This window comes from Folsomia candida, unplaced genomic scaffold (genome assembly GCF_002217175.1).
Source record: "Folsomia candida strain VU population unplaced genomic scaffold, ASM221717v1 Fcan01_Sc003, whole genome shotgun sequence".
NCBI lineage: Eukaryota > Metazoa > Arthropoda > Collembola > Entomobryomorpha > Isotomidae > Folsomia > Folsomia candida.
In genome coordinates this window covers 8585149-8605431 of record NW_019091195.1, presented here as the reverse complement: position 1 = coordinate 8605431, position 20283 = coordinate 8585149, and the positions used below count along the sequence as shown (strand labels likewise).

The 20283-nt window shown below is 35.9% G+C and overlaps 3 protein-coding genes across 4 annotated transcripts; 2 read left to right on the top strand and 1 right to left on the bottom strand.

The window, feature by feature from the left end:
- Positions 1 to 651: 651 nt before the first annotated feature.
- On the bottom strand, positions 652 to 1725 carry LOC110846475 (60S ribosomal protein L37a). The gene is made up of 4 exons (XM_022093244.2): positions 1570 to 1725; positions 1007 to 1135; positions 862 to 925; positions 652 to 774 (listed from the first exon to the last, which is right to left on the bottom strand). Exons 1-4 carry the CDS (start codon positions 1570 to 1572, stop codon positions 692 to 694), a joined length of 279 nt encoding a protein of 92 aa, XP_021948936.1. The 5' UTR covers positions 1573 to 1725; the 3' UTR covers positions 652 to 691.
- A 1459-nt stretch (positions 1726 to 3184) lies between these two features.
- On the top strand, positions 3185 to 4553 carry LOC110846150 (acyl-CoA-binding protein). Its single transcript, XM_022092795.2, has 5 exons — positions 3185 to 3270; positions 3368 to 3430; positions 3864 to 3956; positions 4040 to 4154; positions 4246 to 4553. Exons 3-5 carry the CDS (start codon positions 3951 to 3953, stop codon positions 4380 to 4382), a joined length of 258 nt encoding a protein of 85 aa, XP_021948487.1. The 5' UTR covers positions 3185 to 3270; positions 3368 to 3430; positions 3864 to 3950; the 3' UTR covers positions 4383 to 4553.
- Positions 4554 to 7379: 2826 nt separating this feature from the next.
- Positions 7380 to 19843, top strand: LOC110846925 (rho guanine nucleotide exchange factor 26). Of its 2 annotated transcripts, XM_035850288.1 has the most exons (15): positions 7380 to 8085; positions 8169 to 11110; positions 16252 to 17225; positions 17315 to 17382; positions 17464 to 17548; positions 17641 to 17791; positions 17891 to 18023; positions 18127 to 18165; positions 18235 to 18334; positions 18403 to 18504; positions 18624 to 18699; positions 18771 to 18963; positions 19046 to 19187; positions 19253 to 19430; positions 19594 to 19843. In XM_035850288.1, exons 2-15 carry the CDS (start codon positions 9397 to 9399, stop codon positions 19665 to 19667), a joined length of 4029 nt encoding a protein of 1342 aa, XP_035706181.1. In that variant the 5' UTR covers positions 7380 to 8085; positions 8169 to 9396; the 3' UTR covers positions 19668 to 19843. The 2 variants fall into 2 exon arrangements, with proteins under 2 accessions (XP_035706181.1, XP_021949454.1); XM_022093762.2 differs by lacking the exons at positions 7380 to 8085; positions 8169 to 11110 and adding an exon at positions 12349 to 13153 and having other exon boundaries at positions 19594 to 19824.
- Positions 19844 to 20283: the final 440 nt, after the last annotated feature.

Here is a 20283-nt window from a genome sequence, read left to right as displayed (position 1 = left end):
AACCCAGCTCTGCCATTTGTGGCTATCATGATTCATGACTTAACTATTTAACTTAATAAGCTACCTAACTCTGTGCTTTTTTTAAACACTGTGAATTTTACAGAGCTGAATATGCACATGCAATATCACCGTGATCTCGGCTGAGCACGAATTTACCAAATAAATTGCATATAGTAATTTGCGTTGAATGGTGGAACAGAAGATATGGGGACCGGTTTTGCATTTTCAAGTCACGAATTTATTGGATGATCGAACTTAGGATTAGATTGAACTAACTAACTAAAGATAGCCTTTACTGAATTCTACTCAATTAGTACTCGAATGCTAAGCATATTTGCCTGCCGACAATCTCGTAATTTTTTGCATCACTTACACATATCTGATTAAGCGACAATGAATACAAAAGTGTAATGGTTGTAATGTAATGAAATGTAATAAATAAATAAATATTAATCATAAATGTAATGAAAAACTTTGCCTGACAAGTTCACTGTATGTGAAAGAAAACTTGCAATAAAATAATTCAAGAAAATGTCCTCAGATGCCGATGAAATTACTTCAACAAAAAAAAGTGTAATGATGTTTAATGATGATGCATAAATGTTTGTCAAGGTATGCAATACACACGCATGTACAAATAGTTTAAATCAGTTTTTATTACAACATGTATCCAATTAAAGACAAACACAATTTAAACTTCCTTGATTTCCCTTAATCGTCTAACTGCGGATCTGACGGATGCTGCAGCGGTTGTGGAGTATACCCAAGCCCCTCCTAAAAATTTCAAGAAATTTTAGATTTCAATAATGTTTACAGTGAAACTATCTTAATTTGATCCATAAAAACTGTTCATACACTCACCGGCAACGGTTCTTCTGCATCTCTTGCAAGACCAAATGCCTACACAAGATCGTTTCATAGCGTCCTAAACATCACAACGTAACATTAATGTTACTATTATTATTCCGAGTTTGGTAAGGTTGGTTAATTAAGAAAAATTACGAACCTTTCCACAAAAGGTGCAGGTGTACTTGCTATGTTGGGTGATCTCCATTTTTTTCACCATCTTCCTGAGGGACGCACCATATCGTGTTCCGTATTTGCCGGTAATTCCGACCTTCTTGGTACGCTTGGCCTATTAATAAAAATCATAAGTTAATTATAATATTTGCAATTATGGATTATATTATAGGAACTATCAAATAAAGTAAAAACAACTTTTTTTAATTGAATTGAATCGACTTTCAACAATGCTAGATTTTTAACCAACAAATCAAAATTAAATAACATTTAAAGCACAATCAAGAACAACATTCAGAGAAAATAAATCCATATACGAATTTCAATTTAAAATTGATGATCTTCAATTAAAATAAATCTAGTGAATACAATTTTTAATGTTCAATAGTTCAATAATTGAACTTCAATTCCATTTCTTGTACTTGTACACAAAACATATTTAGTGTTAAAGAGTTTGACACTGAAAATTTCTTATGTTGTAAATATCTAGCACTAGCACAGGGACAAACATATTGCATATTTTATAAAATTGAAGGCAAAGGAACTTACCATTTTATAAAAATTGGTGGATTTTTCTAATTTTGTTGAAATCCGGTGTTGGTAAAGTTGGTTGGTGGAGAGAGCGAGCTGAACAGTTGAATCCACGAGGCACAAAGTCTCACTCTGCCTCCAGCCACAGAGGGCAGCTCGCTCCACACGAGTCGCCTTCAACCAGCAACACTTTCTCACATTCCCATCGGAAAGCGTTTAAATGCAAATTGTGCAATTAATTATGCGTAATGAAATTTGTGTTCCATTTTCCATTACAAATTAAACCCAACATGAAGAAATAAAGCAAAAACAAAAAATGTCTACACACTAAAAGTGTAAGATTTTATTTAATCTGCATATTAAATTAACCACATTTCATTCATTTAAACTCGCATTCTTTAAAACTCTATTTAATTAACATTCAATTAATTTAACGAGTGATACCACTATCCATTTCTTTATTTTTTATTTTGATCCGGACATTTCACCTGTAAGATAAATGGACGATGATTAAACTTTGTTTCCACATCGTATGACACCACTTCATATTTATAAATGCAGCCGCATGTGATTATTGAAGGTGGGGAGAGATTGGCAATCAATGATTTTTTAGCCCGAACTAAAACTTATGTACCCGTCATGTCATGTCCGTCTATGGATAACTCTCGATTGATTTGAAACTTTTTACGCATGTAGTATTAGGATAATAAGGAATCAGGTCGAAGACTCGGGTCGAAGATCAATCACTTGGTTGACCGGGTGGGGCCATGAACATAAACGTTGGGTGGGGTCGAGTTTAAATCTGAAACGATAAGAATAAACGCGTTGATTGGAAAAAAATTGTAGCGATATGGACAACCTAACTCGGGCTAAATAAGGATGCATAAAGTCAACTGTGGGTTTTTATCTTAATATATTGATTTTCTACAGCTTCATTTCATCCACTATCGGTGCAATATTGTGATCATCAATTGGGCAATTGATAATATGCTTCAGGTGCTAAAAACTGCAAAATGACAGACTACACTATCGTGCCATCATTTGACGTATTTCATTTTTATAAGGTACCCTCGTCGTCAACCGAGATTGCTGTACATTTTTGTAGTATTTTCCCATCCAGACCAGACCCCTCTTCAAATTTAAGTTAAATCCATAAAATATTATTATTATCCATTCACCATCTTGCGTCAAGTTCATAGTCAATGGACATTCGTGGAGAGGTCAAAGAGTAATTCCACACTTTGACTTGACAAACCAAGTATAAAGTTATGATGACAGATTTATTAGATTTCTAATATTATATTTATATAATAAATGATTAAATTCTACATTTCACCTGGTTATCATACATACGTATGTGTGATTGATAAACCAAAGTAAATATATGTCTATCTAGAAAGCGTGGAACGTATGCGGAAGAGTTAGCTTCACTTTATTGCTTGTGACTTTAAAGTTATCATTAGTTGAGGTCTTAAACTTTTATTGTTTTTTATGACACCTTCATTGAAAACTCGAGCAATCGGGTTCATTTCATGCAGAAAATGTTGGTACGTTGAACGTAGGGAAATGTGCAAATATTATTATGGCATTCAATTGCGATTGCGATTTTTGAGGTTGAGAACTTGAGATGCGCATGCAAGAAATTCGCCGGGATTCCATTTCATCAAGTCCATAGTCCAACGATTCAAGCTCTCTCTATATACATAAACAAGTCAGCCCGTGAGTTATATTTATTTATTTATATTTATAACAAAAAAATCATTTTAGTGAGAAACTATTGTGGTGAAAAGTAGTCACTTTAGTTTTACAAATTTAGAATTCTCGGCCAGCATTCTCACATCTCGAGAGTTCGAGACAGCTCCAGCAGCATCATAGACAGGTAAATGGGTAAATAGTATGCCATTGAATCATATCATTTGCAAATTGCCAAGTTTGCAAATTCCAAGGTACTAGACAGAAGATGGGGAATTTCCCAAGATTCTGGACTACATTATGTGAATATGTATATGTACGCTCAAGGTTTCCGTACATCTGCCTTTAATTGGGATAATATTACTAATGGTAAATTGGCAAGTAAATCGTTGAAGTGTATGATACTATACTATTCATGATCAATGATCACGCTATAAGTCGGCGGATGCACAGCTTACGTACGTAATTAGGTTGTAAAATAGCATTGCCCATCAATGCACTCTTTGAAATGGGGATACATCTACGTGTATTGTAGATGATTAATCTATGCTGATGTGGAATTGTGGAAAGGACGATATGCAGTCTCACATGGTTTAAACACGCGTTTTTGCCGTTTCCAGATTCATTCGTCTACCGGTTCTCGGAGCATCAGCAGTTTCCAGCAACATTTTCTCGTCCGATCTTCAGCAAAAACTTAATCATCCATCATGTCTGTAATACCAATATAGCCGTTAACTTTTTAAATATTTTTCAAAATTTTCGTTTGTGCTAATTTTGTCGTTTAATTTTTTCCTAGGACTTCGACACGGCTGCTGAGCAGGTGAAGAACTTGAAAGGAAAACCAACCGACGAAGAATTGTTGGACGTGTATGGTCTATTCAAACAAGCGACTGTTGGCGATGTGAACACCAGTAAGTTTAGATGATGATTTCGATTAAATAGTGCCTAGTCTGGACAGTGAAGTTGTCAAGTTGTGAACTTAATATTTAAATTATTTTATAGGCAGGCCAGGAATGTTGGATCTGAAGGGGAAGGCCAAATGGGATGCCTGGAATAGTCGTAAGGGAATGTCCCAGGACGATGCAAAGAGCAAGTACGTTGACCTGGTCAAAACCCTCGTCGGCAAGTATGGATTGTAATAAATAGTTATTCCCATTCAAATTACCTATCTTTACATCTCCATCTAGCCAACAAATTGTTTATTGTTAGACTTTGAAATCATGTTCAGTAACTTGAGAGGATATATTTTGTCAAAATTTCATCTGGTCAAATAAATTCAAGTTAATAAATTATAAATCTTTCAATGCTGATTTAATTGGATAGCATCTTTTTGTAATCGCTTGCATTTATGATTCCACATCTGATTGTAGATTTAGATTGGCTTATTTTTTTAGTCGCTAAAAATCATGTCATTAAGTCTTACGATAGGATTACAATCCAATAATCCAATTCATAAAACATCAATGAATGCAAATAATGAAAATATACATTGTGCTGATGAGTTATCGAGCAGCTTTGATTTTTCTTGCTTTCCTCTTTGTCGAAATTGAGTAAAAACACGAGGAGCAATAGTATATCGTCAATCATGAGAGAAATTACCAATTTTTCAAAAATATGCCTTCTTATGTATTCGTGGCTGCACTCATTCTTCAAGTCTATTTATTAAGTCCTATTATCATAATCGAATCTTTATGGCACGACAAGAACAAAGTCAGCAGATGGATTCATCAGATGTTACACGTAATACGACTAAAGAATGTCATGACTTGAATGTTTGTGCTTTATTATAAAGCGTTTATATTGTCGGCAAGAAGAACCAACCCGGAACAAGAGACTTTCATTATTCAAATTAAAAGCCGTGTTGTTTTTATATATGTAGGCATGTTTTTGTGTGGCTGATCTTTATAGTCAGCACAGTACCCTCTTTTTGCACAGAAGTACTTTGTCCAATGAGCTCATAAAAATGCAGCACTATGCGTTTAAAATGTCAGCTTTGAACTATTTGCCAATTGCCATTCCATGTAACGGAACATGCATATTTTAAAAATCTTTTTCCACTTGGCGAGATTGCATTGGGCTGTGAAGTAGCCTTGCTTTGAGTGTTCGTCGTCTAATAATTAAAAAATTCAAATGTTGTCAATATTATATTCAGTTAAAGTGATTATATCTCGCCAATTTGGAATTTGGATATCATTTTCCACAGGTACGGATTTAAAAAATATTTTTGTACCCAGAATGATAATTTTATACAAGATTAACAGTACATTGCGAATGTAATTATAAACGTACGCATAATTGTGACTTGACACTTGACTTAATTTGTTGTAATTATTTAGTAAGTTATACCCAAGGAAGAATGGCTCAAATTCATATGCATTCTCATTTTCTCACCGCCGTCACTACTGTATAAGCCCTGTGCTCAAATTACACATTCAATATGAATTTCTTGCATGCACGAGAGCAAGCTAATTTTTCACGATATACAGCAAACACATGTTACAACTAAGATAATATTTTGCATGTCTACCTAATTATTTTCTGGGGTTGATTAGTCATCGCCCTTTCGAGATCGAAGCAACAAAAGACCAATCCCTCAAACATCTTGCGCAGAGAATCTGCATGCGGTGTTATTGACTTCGCTGTATAATTCAAGTTTCAGGTTTGTAATTTTTTAGTAAAACACTTTTCATTTCAATTTCTGATTAGAAATGCAAGTCTGGCTGTGAAAATCTATTAAAGATTATTTGCGGAATTCCTAGGCTTGCTGAAAAATTTAGTTACTGCTCCAAAAGTTATTTACATACGATTAGAGTATTACAATTCAAGTAAGTAAAAAGAATTAAAAGTGATTTTTGCGTCTCGAAACTCGCTTCAACTATTAAAAATCTATCTTGTTTGTACATATCCACACTACCACATAACTTGATATGTGCAAGTGCCTCACTTTGTCCTAAGTATTTAAAAGTGTTTGATAGATTAAGTTGTATTATTTAGGGCATTGTTTACCAAAAATTAATTGGAAAGACTTCAGAACTTCTTACTCGTTTTCGGGTCGAATATATTACATATTTTTAAGAATATTACCCACAAAGAAACACGAAAAGTCTTTAAACTTTTGACTGAATTTCGAACCTTTGTCCAAACCTAATAATTTATTTTCATGGGTACGCGGACCGGTTTGTTTTGCAGACAAGCCAAATAAATTACAATATTTGCATGGACGCAGTTCAAAGGTGTTTCCCATTTTCCAAGTTCCATGCCATAGGAAAAGAAATAAACGTTGGGTTCATTGCAGACATGTAAAACTAGGACTTCATATACTTGCACCAATTTCATTATATGTATTCAGTTGAAAAATTTGAAATAGATTTCTTGCACCAGAATCGTAGATCGTGTAAATGTCGTGTTCTTTTGAATTTCTCCGAAATCTAAGCACTAGTTTTTAAGCCAGCTGTATACATAATTCTAGATGCAACATTTAAACAAAAGCATATTCAGCAAGGTGATAATGTAATTGTGGAAAACGTGATAGTTGCAGGTGTGAATTACTTGAATTTCTCATAAATAGTGCACACATACGTATGTACACAAATGCACCCTCTTCAACAATCAAGAACCCATGCAAGCTGGCCAAGTAAAATATAAAGTACAATTAGAACAAGTACAGTTATCGGATTCTATAAACGATTCCCCCCGACTCATCCAATACGATTGGAGTCAGTCAAAATACACATGTTGTATTAACACGACATGTGATTTCCAAGTCGAGACAATTGAAGACTCGAGTAGCGTTTCAATCACGTAAAAAAGAAGGAAGCACATAAATTCATTTGACTAAGTAAATTCAGACGTGAATTGTTTTGAATTTGAATACCTCCAAAACGGATCACTCTATTCAACCTCGTAAGTACTTGCATACATGTGTAAAGAACAAAAGTGGTTGTGGTTTGAAAATGAGTCTTCTATCGTCGTCGTCGTTGTTGTCTGTCGTGATTGTTTAATGGAAGAAAGAGAAGGCAAAATCAAGCAACACATCTCTCACAACATCATTACTTTACTTGCACATATATTGACTGACTCTTATCGAACAGAGCATGTCAGGTTGAAGAAGTGAACGGAAGTGGATGGAATTATATCCTGAATGTAATTTCATGAGTGCACTAGTATGCATTCGCAGGTAGAGCTCACTGATTGGCAAAAGGGGACAAGTCAATCAATTTAAGCCGAAACCTCATTTTCATATAACATTTTTGTGTGATTGCATTTTTATTCGATAGTGCAAAGTGAGGAAACTACAAGATCACTTGTGTTTGAAGATTCCAAGTTGAGTCACTTGTGTTTGTCAGAGAAAATTTTCTGTGTAAATTAATAAAATAAATAATTTAAGAAATGTTCCAACAGGAGCTCTGAGAACATTTTAGGTTATCATTGACAATTTTAAGTGCCATAACTATGAAACAAGGTTCATATTCTTCCACAACAATGTACAAATTGTTTTTATAGCATTGAGATAATTACACAGGTTAAGCATTTGCCAGTATCCCAGGATGTGTATAAAGTTTTATTTCCGATTGTCTATTAAATGCATGGGTTAATTTTATTCTTTGTTAATTAAATTTGCATTTATAACTATTTTCAGATCGCGGTAATGATGGGATGGTCATTTGCTTGGCGTTTTCTCACGGATATGAAACATGACGCTTAAGGCTCATGTAAATCCTGTCAATAAAGTCAAAGTGCACCATGTTCATCTGGTGATGTAATAGTTCGATTGTTATTTGCTATTATGTGACATCAAGCTATGTCACCGGATCCATTGAAGACATATTACTTTTTTGAATAGTAAGTAAACGATCTTGCTTACATCAAGCTTTTCAAAATTTGAAATAATTTACTGACTGCCTGAACAACACCCCTTCTTGCAGAATCAAACAATTATCAACAATCAGAGAAATCTCATCCATCCATCCATTGACTCTCTACATCAATGTACATACATAGTTAATTCATCCAAGTGTGAAGTGAATTCCATCCAATATTTAAGTGTGCGTAGAACCGCTCATTGGATACATACTTGTTACATATAATTAATTACGTAGCGTAGTTATTATTAAAGATCGTATTAATAATAACAATGATCCTGGGTTTACTACACGATATGGATTGCAATTCAATTGTTTAAACCAAACCATACCATAATACAGAAGACAGAATTCACATTCTCGTCCCAAACTCTGACCGTTGTTCAGATAGGCAGACGAAATCAAGAAAATACAAGTATCGCATGATACCAACCGTGATAAATAAGCAACTTAATATACATAAATAAATTTTACGACTGACTACTCCACTTAATTTATAAGAGTATTAATCGAGAAGCAGTTGTGTGAATTAGTGATACGATAATGGGTGAGGTAATAATGGGATTATGAATGAGGTGTTACATATTCTTTGCTCCCCTGTCTTGTTGTGGAGCATGTTGAATCAACATGTGGCGACTACACGACTAAAATACTCGAACGAATTGGATTGTGAACATTGCGAACCTCCCCCTCGTTATTGAGCGATAAGTTGTGGAAAAAATTCTTACAAAGACTCTTTGAATGCAATATAGTGGTTACCCCACCTAATACTTTATTCGATAGTTCTGACTGTGGCATTGTGAGCATTGGAAGTGATCATGTAGATTGTAGTTACAGCGGTCGTGCAGTTCGCAAATGACAATTAACGTATCATTTATATGTGGTTGTTACATGACTTTAAAAGGTAACAATGCTGTCGTGAAAATAATATCAAATCAAGTGCCAACTACTTGTTAATGCACTCAAGTGATAAAGTGTCAACAGAGAAGAGAGGAAGTCGGAACTTGAATCAAGATTACGCAATTATTAAGTATCTGCAGATCAAAAATGAGACTTTATCAGACTCTAAATAGACACTCAGCCTGGAATAGTTTCACATGTGTTCCACCCTCGGACCCGTAGTGATAAATTGTGTCCTCCTTGTGAATGCAATTTCGTATTAAACGTAAAAATTTTTAAACACTAATGTCAATAATTCAGCAGGATTTTTCATAACGTTTAAACCTGTGTTTGTGCAAAAAAAGAGTTACTAATGTGAATTCTTGAAGAGTTTGCTAAAAAAAATCGCGATATGGCATCCGGTCTCGTGGCAAAGAAAATTGCCCTCTTTGAACACCAAAAACGATCTTCAGAAAATGGTTGTCGCCTTAAAAGAAAACATGCAATCCGACGGAAACGGTACAGCAGAGACAGGCGTTTAACATCAGAGCCTAATCTGGTATCTGCTGATTCTGAGGAGGAAAACCTGGATAGCACTCCCATCCTGTTTCGGAATTCATCCCAAGTCGCAAATTCTCTATCCGCATCGTGCAGTGCCTTGCTCGATCTGATTTACAACAGCAGAAATCAGGACAACTGTCAATTGAAGCCCCAGACACCACTCTCATCATCTCTTCGTCCATTCATCAACATAAAGGACAAGAAAATATTATGCAGAACTTCATCTTTGGAAGAAACATTTATTCCGACTCGTGTTAATATCATTGATATCGACATTGAGATTCGGGTTGAAAAACAAAGTCGTTCTCCTTCCCCTGCCTCTTACGCTTACGATGATTACGAACCCATGCAACCTATAATCACGCCAAGTTGCATTGATAAAATTAAGCTCATTTCAAAATTGGACAAATCGAGTAAAATTGGCAATAATTTGTATTGCTTTAACCCCACTGAAAACAACAACAGCAGCAATAGCACAATGTCCAGCTCGAATTCTTGCAGTTATTTTTGTTCCAGTTGTGGAAACTATAATCAAAACTCCGATTCCGCAGTATTAGAACACATTTACGAAAATTTTAACCTAGTTCCTCCCCCACGACCACCCAAATCGAAACCATCAACTTTTGTTTCCACCAGTTCCTCACCTTTACCAGCTTTACCAGTCAAGCCGAATTTGGGAAATAATTCTACTGGCTTGTGTAACATGCTTGACGGAAGCAGTTGTAATTACGATGTCATGAAGAACACAGAAGCCAATTACGACCAAGGAACAACACAGACGACGCAAGGGTCGGTGATCTTGGATGACGCCTCATCACCTCGATGCGATGATGACGACAAGAGTAAGACACAGCCAGCAATTAGTGCAGAGACTGCTGGCGATAATAGTCAAGACAATGAAAAGGACCCATTTTACGAGGATCTTTATGACTATTGCCTCCCTCCGGATTGTTGCGGAGATTTCGGCTTTATTCCACCTTCGTCCGTTACTTCTTTTGTGCAACACGACAAAGATGATGAAGTTGAGTATTGCGATTGCTCAACTATAATGGCAATCGCGCACAACAATTTAAATAGCGGTGGCACGGTAATTTATAACTGCAGCAGTGGTACGGAATCATTAACAACGGTAGAGCCGCCTACTACAAGAATTAGTAGGAACAGTTGGGAGCCAACGACAAAAGTGGTGAACAATTTGGAGAGCAAATATGCTGCTTCTTCTTTAGAACAAAGCAATAATAACACGCTCATTATCAAAGAAACAAACAATAATGCAACCTACACGTTTGGGAACAATTATGACGATGACGCTGTTAAGAAATTCTTTTACTTGGGGTCGTTATTATCATTGGACGAGGAATTAACCTCTAAGAATACTAATGCGGAGACCAAATTTGAAACAGAGAAGAGTAATGAATATGATGGACGCTTCCCTGTTACTGCAAATCCTCACAATTCATCGAAAGTGGATAAAATTCAATCAAACGTAAACAATGGGCATGTTGAAGGAATTTATGGCAAACAATTGGAATCCGCAGTGATCAATGACTCTAAAGACAAACAAGGTATGTGTTGTGCTATGTAATACCTCATGACAATATTCATGCATGTATCTAAGTAGGTGTTGCCTCAATTTAAAGAGCTGACCAAAAAGCGAGACACGAATGTCTTGTAAGCAGCATAGATTTAATGTTTCAATATGAAAGATATGTATCATCACTTGTGCCTGCAGAGAAAAAAATCTCCACTTGATCTTTCAATCGTAATTGGAAGCAATCATTCCTAATTTTGAGGGCAGTTAAGATTTTGTGTAATGTCATGTCTACAAAATTTTTACCCACATGCATACTTGCATATTTGGAAAGTCGACTAAAATATGTATGTAAATATGATACAAATTCAAATGAATCGATAAATTCACTGGTCAATCAAATTATTTATTTTGTATGTGTTGAGACAACGCAATTTTGTAAATGCTTTTGGAAAACCGAGGCTTGATTAATTGCCAAAACCTTGGATTAATTAATTCCACTTCACTGCAGCCATGTACAACATATGTATAAGAACTAATCCTAAGTACATATTTTTAGTATCAGTCTGCACGCTTGAATGATTCACAGTTGCAGTTTGCACATTTGCAGCCAGTTCAACCCTCAGATAATTAAGAGATTCCACATTTTTGATAAAAACCATAACCACGTACTTTCACTTTCCGACTAGACACGACTCGCTTAACCAAATGCAATGCTGCATACAAGTAACTGGCCACAAAATCTGTGCTAGAAGTGATGTGGATTCCAACCAATTTAGATTCCTCGCTCATCAGCCTACATTGGTTGCCATTGTTAGTTTATGACTATTTCGTGGTCATCGTCACAACCATTTGGAGGACTAACGGTACACATACACGAGAACGTATAATGGCTGCTGCTGCAAATAGGAATGAGTTCATCGTAGAGCCTGATTTTATAACGAGAGAGGTGGTAGCGACTGAGCGAATGGATTAATGATTAAATAGCCCTTTGGCCACTCACTCTCCTTACATATATTCTCATCCTGAGGGAACAGCACTACCCTGCGTACTTAGGAAGAATAAGGACATACTTATGAATGCTAATATTCTTGCTAACCCAATCCTCTCAATCCAATAATAGCGGCCGTAGGAATACGGATGGCATTGTTGCACTGCATTCTCTCACAGCAGAACCAAAGATGTTAGAGGCATTTATATTGTTGTCTCTCGCCACACGTAGTTAAATGCAATAAATATATATGAGACCTAGCTGTAGTGGTCGTAGTTAGTCTTAGGTGTTGGCGTCGTGCTATTACGTGGTGCCATTATGTGAGCATGCAGAAATTCCCAGTCACTAGCTTCGAATACCCTTCCTTGATCGCATCGCACTGATGTTGTCGTGCTATCGTGTGTCTTGCCCAATAGCGCTGAAGAGCGGATAGTTGTAGAACGAATATTCCTATTTCTTTGTTGCTCAATAACAATCGTCAACTGAGCTGAACATTGCAATAATGAAAGGCAAGTAGACAAGCAAACACGGCTACTTTGCAGTTAAACATTCATACATACATACATACATACCCTAGTTTTATTGGTGTTCTCCAGTTTCGTGGTAATTTAGCATGCATACTCATGTTCATTGTTCGTCACATTTCCAATTGATCAACGATACCGAGCCATTAATTAATTCGAGCTGCTGTAGAGTGCCAGTGTATGCAGGACTTGGTTTTTAGGAGTTAAAAGTTCCAATGAGACTACGTTGTTATTCTCGTTGTGACCATCTGTTTCGGAGAGCCATGAACAATGGTGGATATCTTGGCGTCAGGATCCACCCTCATTCAAGTTTGCGACGATCCACTAGAATTTTTGGAGCAGGGAGGTTATCGTCGTCGTCACAATTTTGAGTGCTTTGACGATGGGAAGCACTCATATTACAGTGATGTGGGTGGTGGAAAGAGTGATTCAACGGAAGGAGGGGACGCCTCCATTAAGAATTTGTACCTCAGATTTCGCTTCATTTGCAGTAACATTGTGGATGGCAAATGGAAACCTGAAGAAGAGCAGGAAATTTCAGTGTTTGTGAAAGAATTCGGATGTAAGTTAAATATTTCGTCATATAAAGTCAGTACTTTGATGGAGTATAATCCTTATGTAACAATGGTTTGGTTGGTTGGATTTGTGATGCGAGTCTTCCGCAATCTACTTTATTTCTACCTTTTCCTCAGACCAGAGCTAACCTGATAAACTAAATTGCAAATTCTATCCCACCGATCGGACACGGTCTGATTCCTACATTTTGTCCTTACAGAAATTCTAGCCATGGGAAAACGTTAATCTTTACGATGGCCTAGTCAGCAATTTGTATAAAATTGCGCAGAGTTATCGCATATATAAGAAAGCATTGAATTTTATTTATCATTCATGTACGTAAATACTATTGTAAAGCTTCGATATATTAAGAATTTAAGGAAACTGCAAGAACACGAAACTTCTTTTGTCATCCTAGAAAAGGTTGAAAAGAAGTAAATAAGTAAGACCTGAAGTCTGCACTTGACCTTCAAATAGACGCTCAAATAAAACACCTGCTGGTGATTTTAATTGTAAGAAATCGCAATAGCTCATTCAATAATTTGTTGAAACTTGAAATTTCCAAGTACCTAAGATGCTCCTAAAACTACAATAATTTTGTACAATAATTTGTCACGACTGACAAATTTTGACGTAGACAATGTCGATGTTGTTTCATTGTTGTGGAATAATAAATACAGATACTCAAAGCTACGTGAAAAATTGAAAAACTCAAAGGAATGCCTTGTAACGTAAAATTTGGATATTGAAATTCACACTACGGTATGAAATTAGGAAATGTCATTATCCTCCAAAGCGTGTCAAATGAGATACAGACGCACTGACATGATATCCAAATACAATGAGTGTTACGTGTTGTTTTGTAAATTTTGAAAATAAGGGAAACTCCAAATTTTGATGTTAATTTATTTGCGTAACTTAAACCGGTACGGTTTGTGCAGAATTTTGCCGTTGGACTCGATTAAACCCTCCCTTGACGATTATTCATATAAGGCGACAAGACAAAGAGAGAACATTGAACTATCATTAAACTGCTTATGTATTAGCACGGGCTGGCACTGCTGCTCGGTTGTTGCCAAGTCCATGTTAAAACGTGGGAGTAACATTTGTAAGGTGCTAAAATTGTGATATGATCAGAATTTGCGTTATTACATAGGAAACGCTATGTACGAACATGATTGGTAGCTTGCTTGAGTTATCTGGTTATGAGTTTATTTATGATCCTTATTAATTATTGTAATTTGACCTTGTATACTTGTAAGTAAAATTATATATATAAACCAACTTAATACATAAGTTCGTACATGTGTCTAGTTTACACTTTTCTTGTGTCCTATGTAGTCCACAAACTTTAAATTGACATCATTTTCCGCTTCAAATTTGCCATTTTGTGGTGTCAAATTTTCATTGTTTATAAACCGGAAAGAGTTTCATTAGTTAATTTTTGCAGAATGTAAATATTTTCACTTTAAGCATGCATGCTTCCTGGCGTGAAACTAAACAATGTGCTCAACAATTGCGATAATTTACTTTTAATATAATTAATTCGTAAATTAAATTTAAGCATGTGTATGTTTTTACATTATACGAGTTTCTCATAAAGACTTACTTATCAAACTATGGCACACATTATGGCATTCTGACATGAATGGGATCCAATGTGAACTTGAAAGCTTGAGACTTTGGTCTTCGGAATAGTGTATATTCCGTTCCTGTAATTGTTGCACAGTCATCATCATAATTCCATACACAAAATGAAACCACTGAGCATTTCACAAATGTTCAGCCCAGTATAAAATGGAGATCCTGTGTCAACTTTCAATTTCATGTGTCTCTATCTCAGATCTTGGCCCTGTTCATGAGGACCTACATACAAAGCGATTGACAACAGTATTTGATCTGTCAACCTTTCCTTTCAATCTACAACAAGGTGCACTATTATGTTACTCAACAACCATAAATAATATGATACAGCCCACGCGGATCTCTAGTATCAATTGCATAATTGAATACTGATGGCTACAAACTCTGCTATACTATTCTTCTCCAAAATGTATCGATCTAACCCTAGATTTTTGTAGTAATACAAAATGTATAATCATATCGGCGTTCTAGTTCAACCAAATACGTAATGCACATTATTTAATTAACACGTAAAATGTTCTACAAAAATACTTGCTCCTTCGCCTATGCAGATTATACATATGTATACGTGCTATGTTTAAAGAGGCTGTTTGCTTGTTGCCCATATTTAGCTGGAATAAATTGAGGTAACGAACTTTTCTCGAGACGCAATCAAAGGCATTTCATCTTACACAAGAGCGAGGTTAATTTATATGAGATGATTACGATTACGAAGGGAAGTCATTAAAAATTTAGCAGGTGCAGTGGGAAATTGTAAACCACGCCAGATTCTTCTTATACAAAACACAAATGGAGAAGCAAGTTAAGATAAATTAAATTGATTGAAGTGGTCACTGACAATATAAGTTCTTTGGTGCCATCATGTATTCTTAGAATTATATAATGCCTGCCTAATCACTACTTGAAAGGAAGATTTGAATAAGAGAAGGACAAACGTATGAAGAATTGCATAAGGTGCATAGCAAAGTTAACCTAAATCCATAATAAGGATGATATGACATAAGTATGTGTTGGCTAAATGTCCTTCAGCAGGAGCTCTTGGATAATCAAATCCTCGCAGTCACCCATAAGAATTTGCAAGGAATTGGGTTTTCGGCCTTGAAATAATGCATTGACTGAAACATGAAGGAGTAATGCAACTACTGCATCTTGCAGTAGGAACTTACTGAATGGTGCATTGACAAACCACGTTTGTGTTTAAAACTGAATTTTTAGATTAACCTAAGAAGCCTTCTGAACAATATTTTATCCATTCGTTTGGAAAATCTCAATAAACAAATACAAGATAAAATTATGCATGAATGAATGAATATGCTTTAATATTGTATGAACTTTTCACAATTTGAAGATATTGCAACACTTGTGAAAAGTGAAGATGTATGATTTACATTCGTAAATAAGTTCGTTCATTGTCAGTATAATTGGTATAATTAGTGCAGTAAATTTTTCTTGAAATTACAGATGAGGATGATCTCGACAAGCCCTTGCCACATCCACCGTCTTCAACATATGCCTCGCCCAACTCTTCTGATTCTTTTTATTCTGAACCAATTTACGGGATAACAAATCAGATTACTCATTTTACCAGTGGTACAAAAAACCCAGGACCCCCAGTCCCTGACACACTGAGGCGACCGTCATTGGTCCCTAATCCTTCTCATCAAAATGTAATTAGCTGCAACAATGTAATTAGAAATGAGCCATCAATAACCCCACAACCAGCATTCCATAATAAACTCCCCAGTGTTGGAGAGAACTCGTTGATTTATGCTGACTCTAGCCCAACAGCAACGCAAATTTTACTTCGAGCAGATAAGGAAGATGTTTTCCAACCTAATGATAAGTTACCTCCAATCCCTCCTAGCAAACTGTCGACGATGGCTAAATCTGCGGGAAAGAAGCTCGCCAAAAAATTCATGGGCATCCGAAAAACGTCAAAATGCAGTATGGAACACTTCGAACAATCGTCTTCGTCTTGCTCTTCTAATGCTGGTTCGGCCCTTGGGGGACAGTTGACGCCCACGTATGGCCCAATCAATAGTGAAGTTACTGCCAAACCAGTTCAAGTTTATGGGAGCAGTGCACCTCGGATGGTTCAGACCCCATCATCAAATGATAAGTCGCCCAGTGGAGGAGGACAGCCCAACCCTCTGCGACGACCCATTTCTAGGCCGAGTATTCCTCCTCCTGAGCCACCAAAGAGCATCTACGGTGGCAGCAGCAATGGCAGTAGCAATGGCACTCAAAATTACAGTATTTATGACAAGTCTGATGGAGTGAATAGACGGACGGAGGATGATGATGACTTTGATGACTCTGATTTTTATGACTCTGACTCTGAACTAATCAGAAATTTTGTGTCACAAGTGCAGCCAATTTATTCCATGGAGGAGGAGCCGTTATACCAATACTACGCGTATGGAATTTCTATAAAGGTAGCGTACAGTTTCAAGTACATAAAGCCTTAAGCTTATCTGGTTGAATCCATATTGTAATTCGTTGTTTTTGTATTATTAACTCACAGCCGGATGATGACTATCAACCTGTGATTCCAAAGAACCTAGGCTTAACTTTGGATATGCTGGTACCGAGGTATGCTGGTACCTTAATTCAATGGATCGATTTAAAAAAAAATAGTCAAAACTGACAAAAGTATGCTTATCTGTGTTCCAGAGTCGGTCAAAGGACTTTATGGTGTGAATTGTCTGAAGTAATTGCTTCAGGAATCCTTTCCATTCTTTCAGACAAGCAGAAGCAGGTAAGCCAGTGCGAAATACACATTCATGAATTCTCGTAGTACTAAATTCGTACTACGAATTCAAGCTTTAACCTGGTTTGAATTATTCATAGCTCCAAGAAGCTGTTTTTGAAATATTGACATCCGAAGTGTCATATTTAAAATCTTTGGATGTTCTCATAGCCGTATTTTATCAAAATGAAGAGCTTATCGGTGTTCTGAATGAGGAAGAGAGGAGTTACCTCTTCGGTAACATTGAGCAAGGTACGAAATCTAGTGTATTTAGAATATTATGCATACGAATTTCTAACTCCTTTACCATCTCGAAACTTTAAATACTAATAAAATTTTTTATTTATATAGTTCGCGAATGTGCGCACAGTTTCCTTGCTGAACTTTTAGCAAAATGGGACGAGAGTTGGTACATTCAAGAAATTGGAGAGATCATCGATCGAAATACAAATTCTCGTTTTAGTGTATACAAAGAATATTGCAGGTTCATTAAATATATTACACTAAATTTATTTATTAATGCCTGATATTACAATATCAGGCACATACAATTACACGCAAAATTACTTTGATTACGAATATTACAGAAATAAACCACACCAGGACAAGACAATGCAACGGTTGAGGTACTTCAATATCCAGTAAAAAATTCCAAACTATTATATAACATATTCCAAAATTAATTTGCTCTGCAGACACTCTAGAGACGAATTCGTGAACGTCATAAAAACCCTGGAAGAAGACACCCGATGTCAAATGCTGAGAATGGATTCATTCCTGATGCTTCCTATGCAGGTCTATATTACATACACTGTAAAAAATGAACTGATTCGGATTTGTATATATTTTATTTCTTTATATAGAGAATCACAAGACTCCCATTGTTGGTCAATGCCGTGATACAAAGGACCACTTCCGTCAAGGAGAAAACCAATTGCGAAAAAGCCCTCAAGAGTCTGACTAATGTGTGTACCCACGTCGCACTACATGTTTCTTTCATAAACACACCAAATTATTGCACGAATATATGTTAATATCTGTTACCTTTAATTGACTCACTGATTTATGAATATTATGTACGTAGTTGGTTCTGGACTGCAACGAAGCTGCAAGAGAAAGTCAAGACGCAGAGGAAACTTCCGCAATATTGGACAAATTGGGTATAATATACATATAATATAATATGTATACATTGAGCAAACTGTATTATTACATATCAACATAATTTCAGATTTCAGCCGTGTAGCACCCACCAAACCCTTGACATCTTTTGGGCAATTTGTCATGAAGGGCGATTTCCAGAAAAACCCATTCGACCAAGGTCGAGGTGGAAATCAGATCAATTGGACTTTCAGGAAGAATAAGCGAACCATGTACTGGCTTCTATTGTTTACCAATCAGTTGCTGGTAACAAAAAAGAAGACGTAGGATTTCATAAATCATTTTTCAAAGTTTTCCAAAAATAGATAGTTTGCTTTAATATTTATTTATTATTAATGAATTTAGAAATGGAAAATTCGAAGTGTTGGACTCATTTACACCAGAGGAATCTAATCTGAAGCCTCTCCCAAACTTGGGAGAATTAGGAGTTGCAAACGACTTTCAAAATTTTTTCATGTTGCACTTTGATAACAAGGAAACTGTTTATGTGAGTTGCCCTTTTCAAAATTATTTTACGGTATTTATCACGGCCTGCTGCTGACATTTTTCTAGTTCCTCGCTGCCCGTACAAACTCTGAGATTGAGCGTTGGAAGGCGAAGCTAGACTCGTCGAAGAAAGCGGTCAAGAAGCTGCGTGTGGAGTCCATATTTCCGTACGACGCGCGCAGGGCCGACGAGCTATCTTTTGGCGTTGGAGATGTGATTGAAGTGGGGCAAATGCAGCCGGACGGTAATGAATAGAAAAATCTCAGAATATACATGAGTAGTAGTATCCAATATAAAAATTATTAGCTTATTTTTTAGTACTAAATGAAGTCTTATTTTATTTATTTAGTTAAACTGAATGAAACACATATACAAATCTGGTTAATGGTTTTATTAATAAATTTTAGGTTGGTACTACGGAACAAAAGTCATTGGGGGCCAGATGGGGTGGTTTCCCTCAAATTACTCTGCTGAATTGTGATTAAACCATTATTTAAGGACCTTTTATAATGACCTTGAACTGAACCATATTGTGCCATTATTAATTTAAGTTTTTTAACGTTTTTTATATACCACAAAAACACTAAATCAGTCTGAATAACCAGAATTAATAAAAACAAAATTGATATAATGAAAGCAAGCCCTTCCAAATTTCAATTTCAAATTGGGTAATATGTATTTTTATTGCACTTAATACTGCAGAAAATGAAGATTTAACAATCTGAAAATGCTTAAAATTACTTCATACTTAAAATACCTAAAAATTAAACTAAAAATCAGAATAAAAATCAGAATAACTTCATCTCATTTTTATTCTGTCTGACTGACAACTTGTCCATGAAAAGAACTGGAAATGGGATGCAAATTGCGAATCAAAAATAAAGAGCCTGCTTATGCGTTATGTCCTCCTGTCACCTGTCAGGCCAGTCTATTTCTTACATTTCCTTGTCATAATTTTAAAAAATATTTCCAGAATCTGAGCAAATTATCATAAGTGTTGCACCTTCACCGTGAAGTTTTGTTTTTTACAGTAGTGGGACTAAAACACGGAGCGGTTACATCATAGTCTCTTCTTCTCACCTACCTACATAATAATT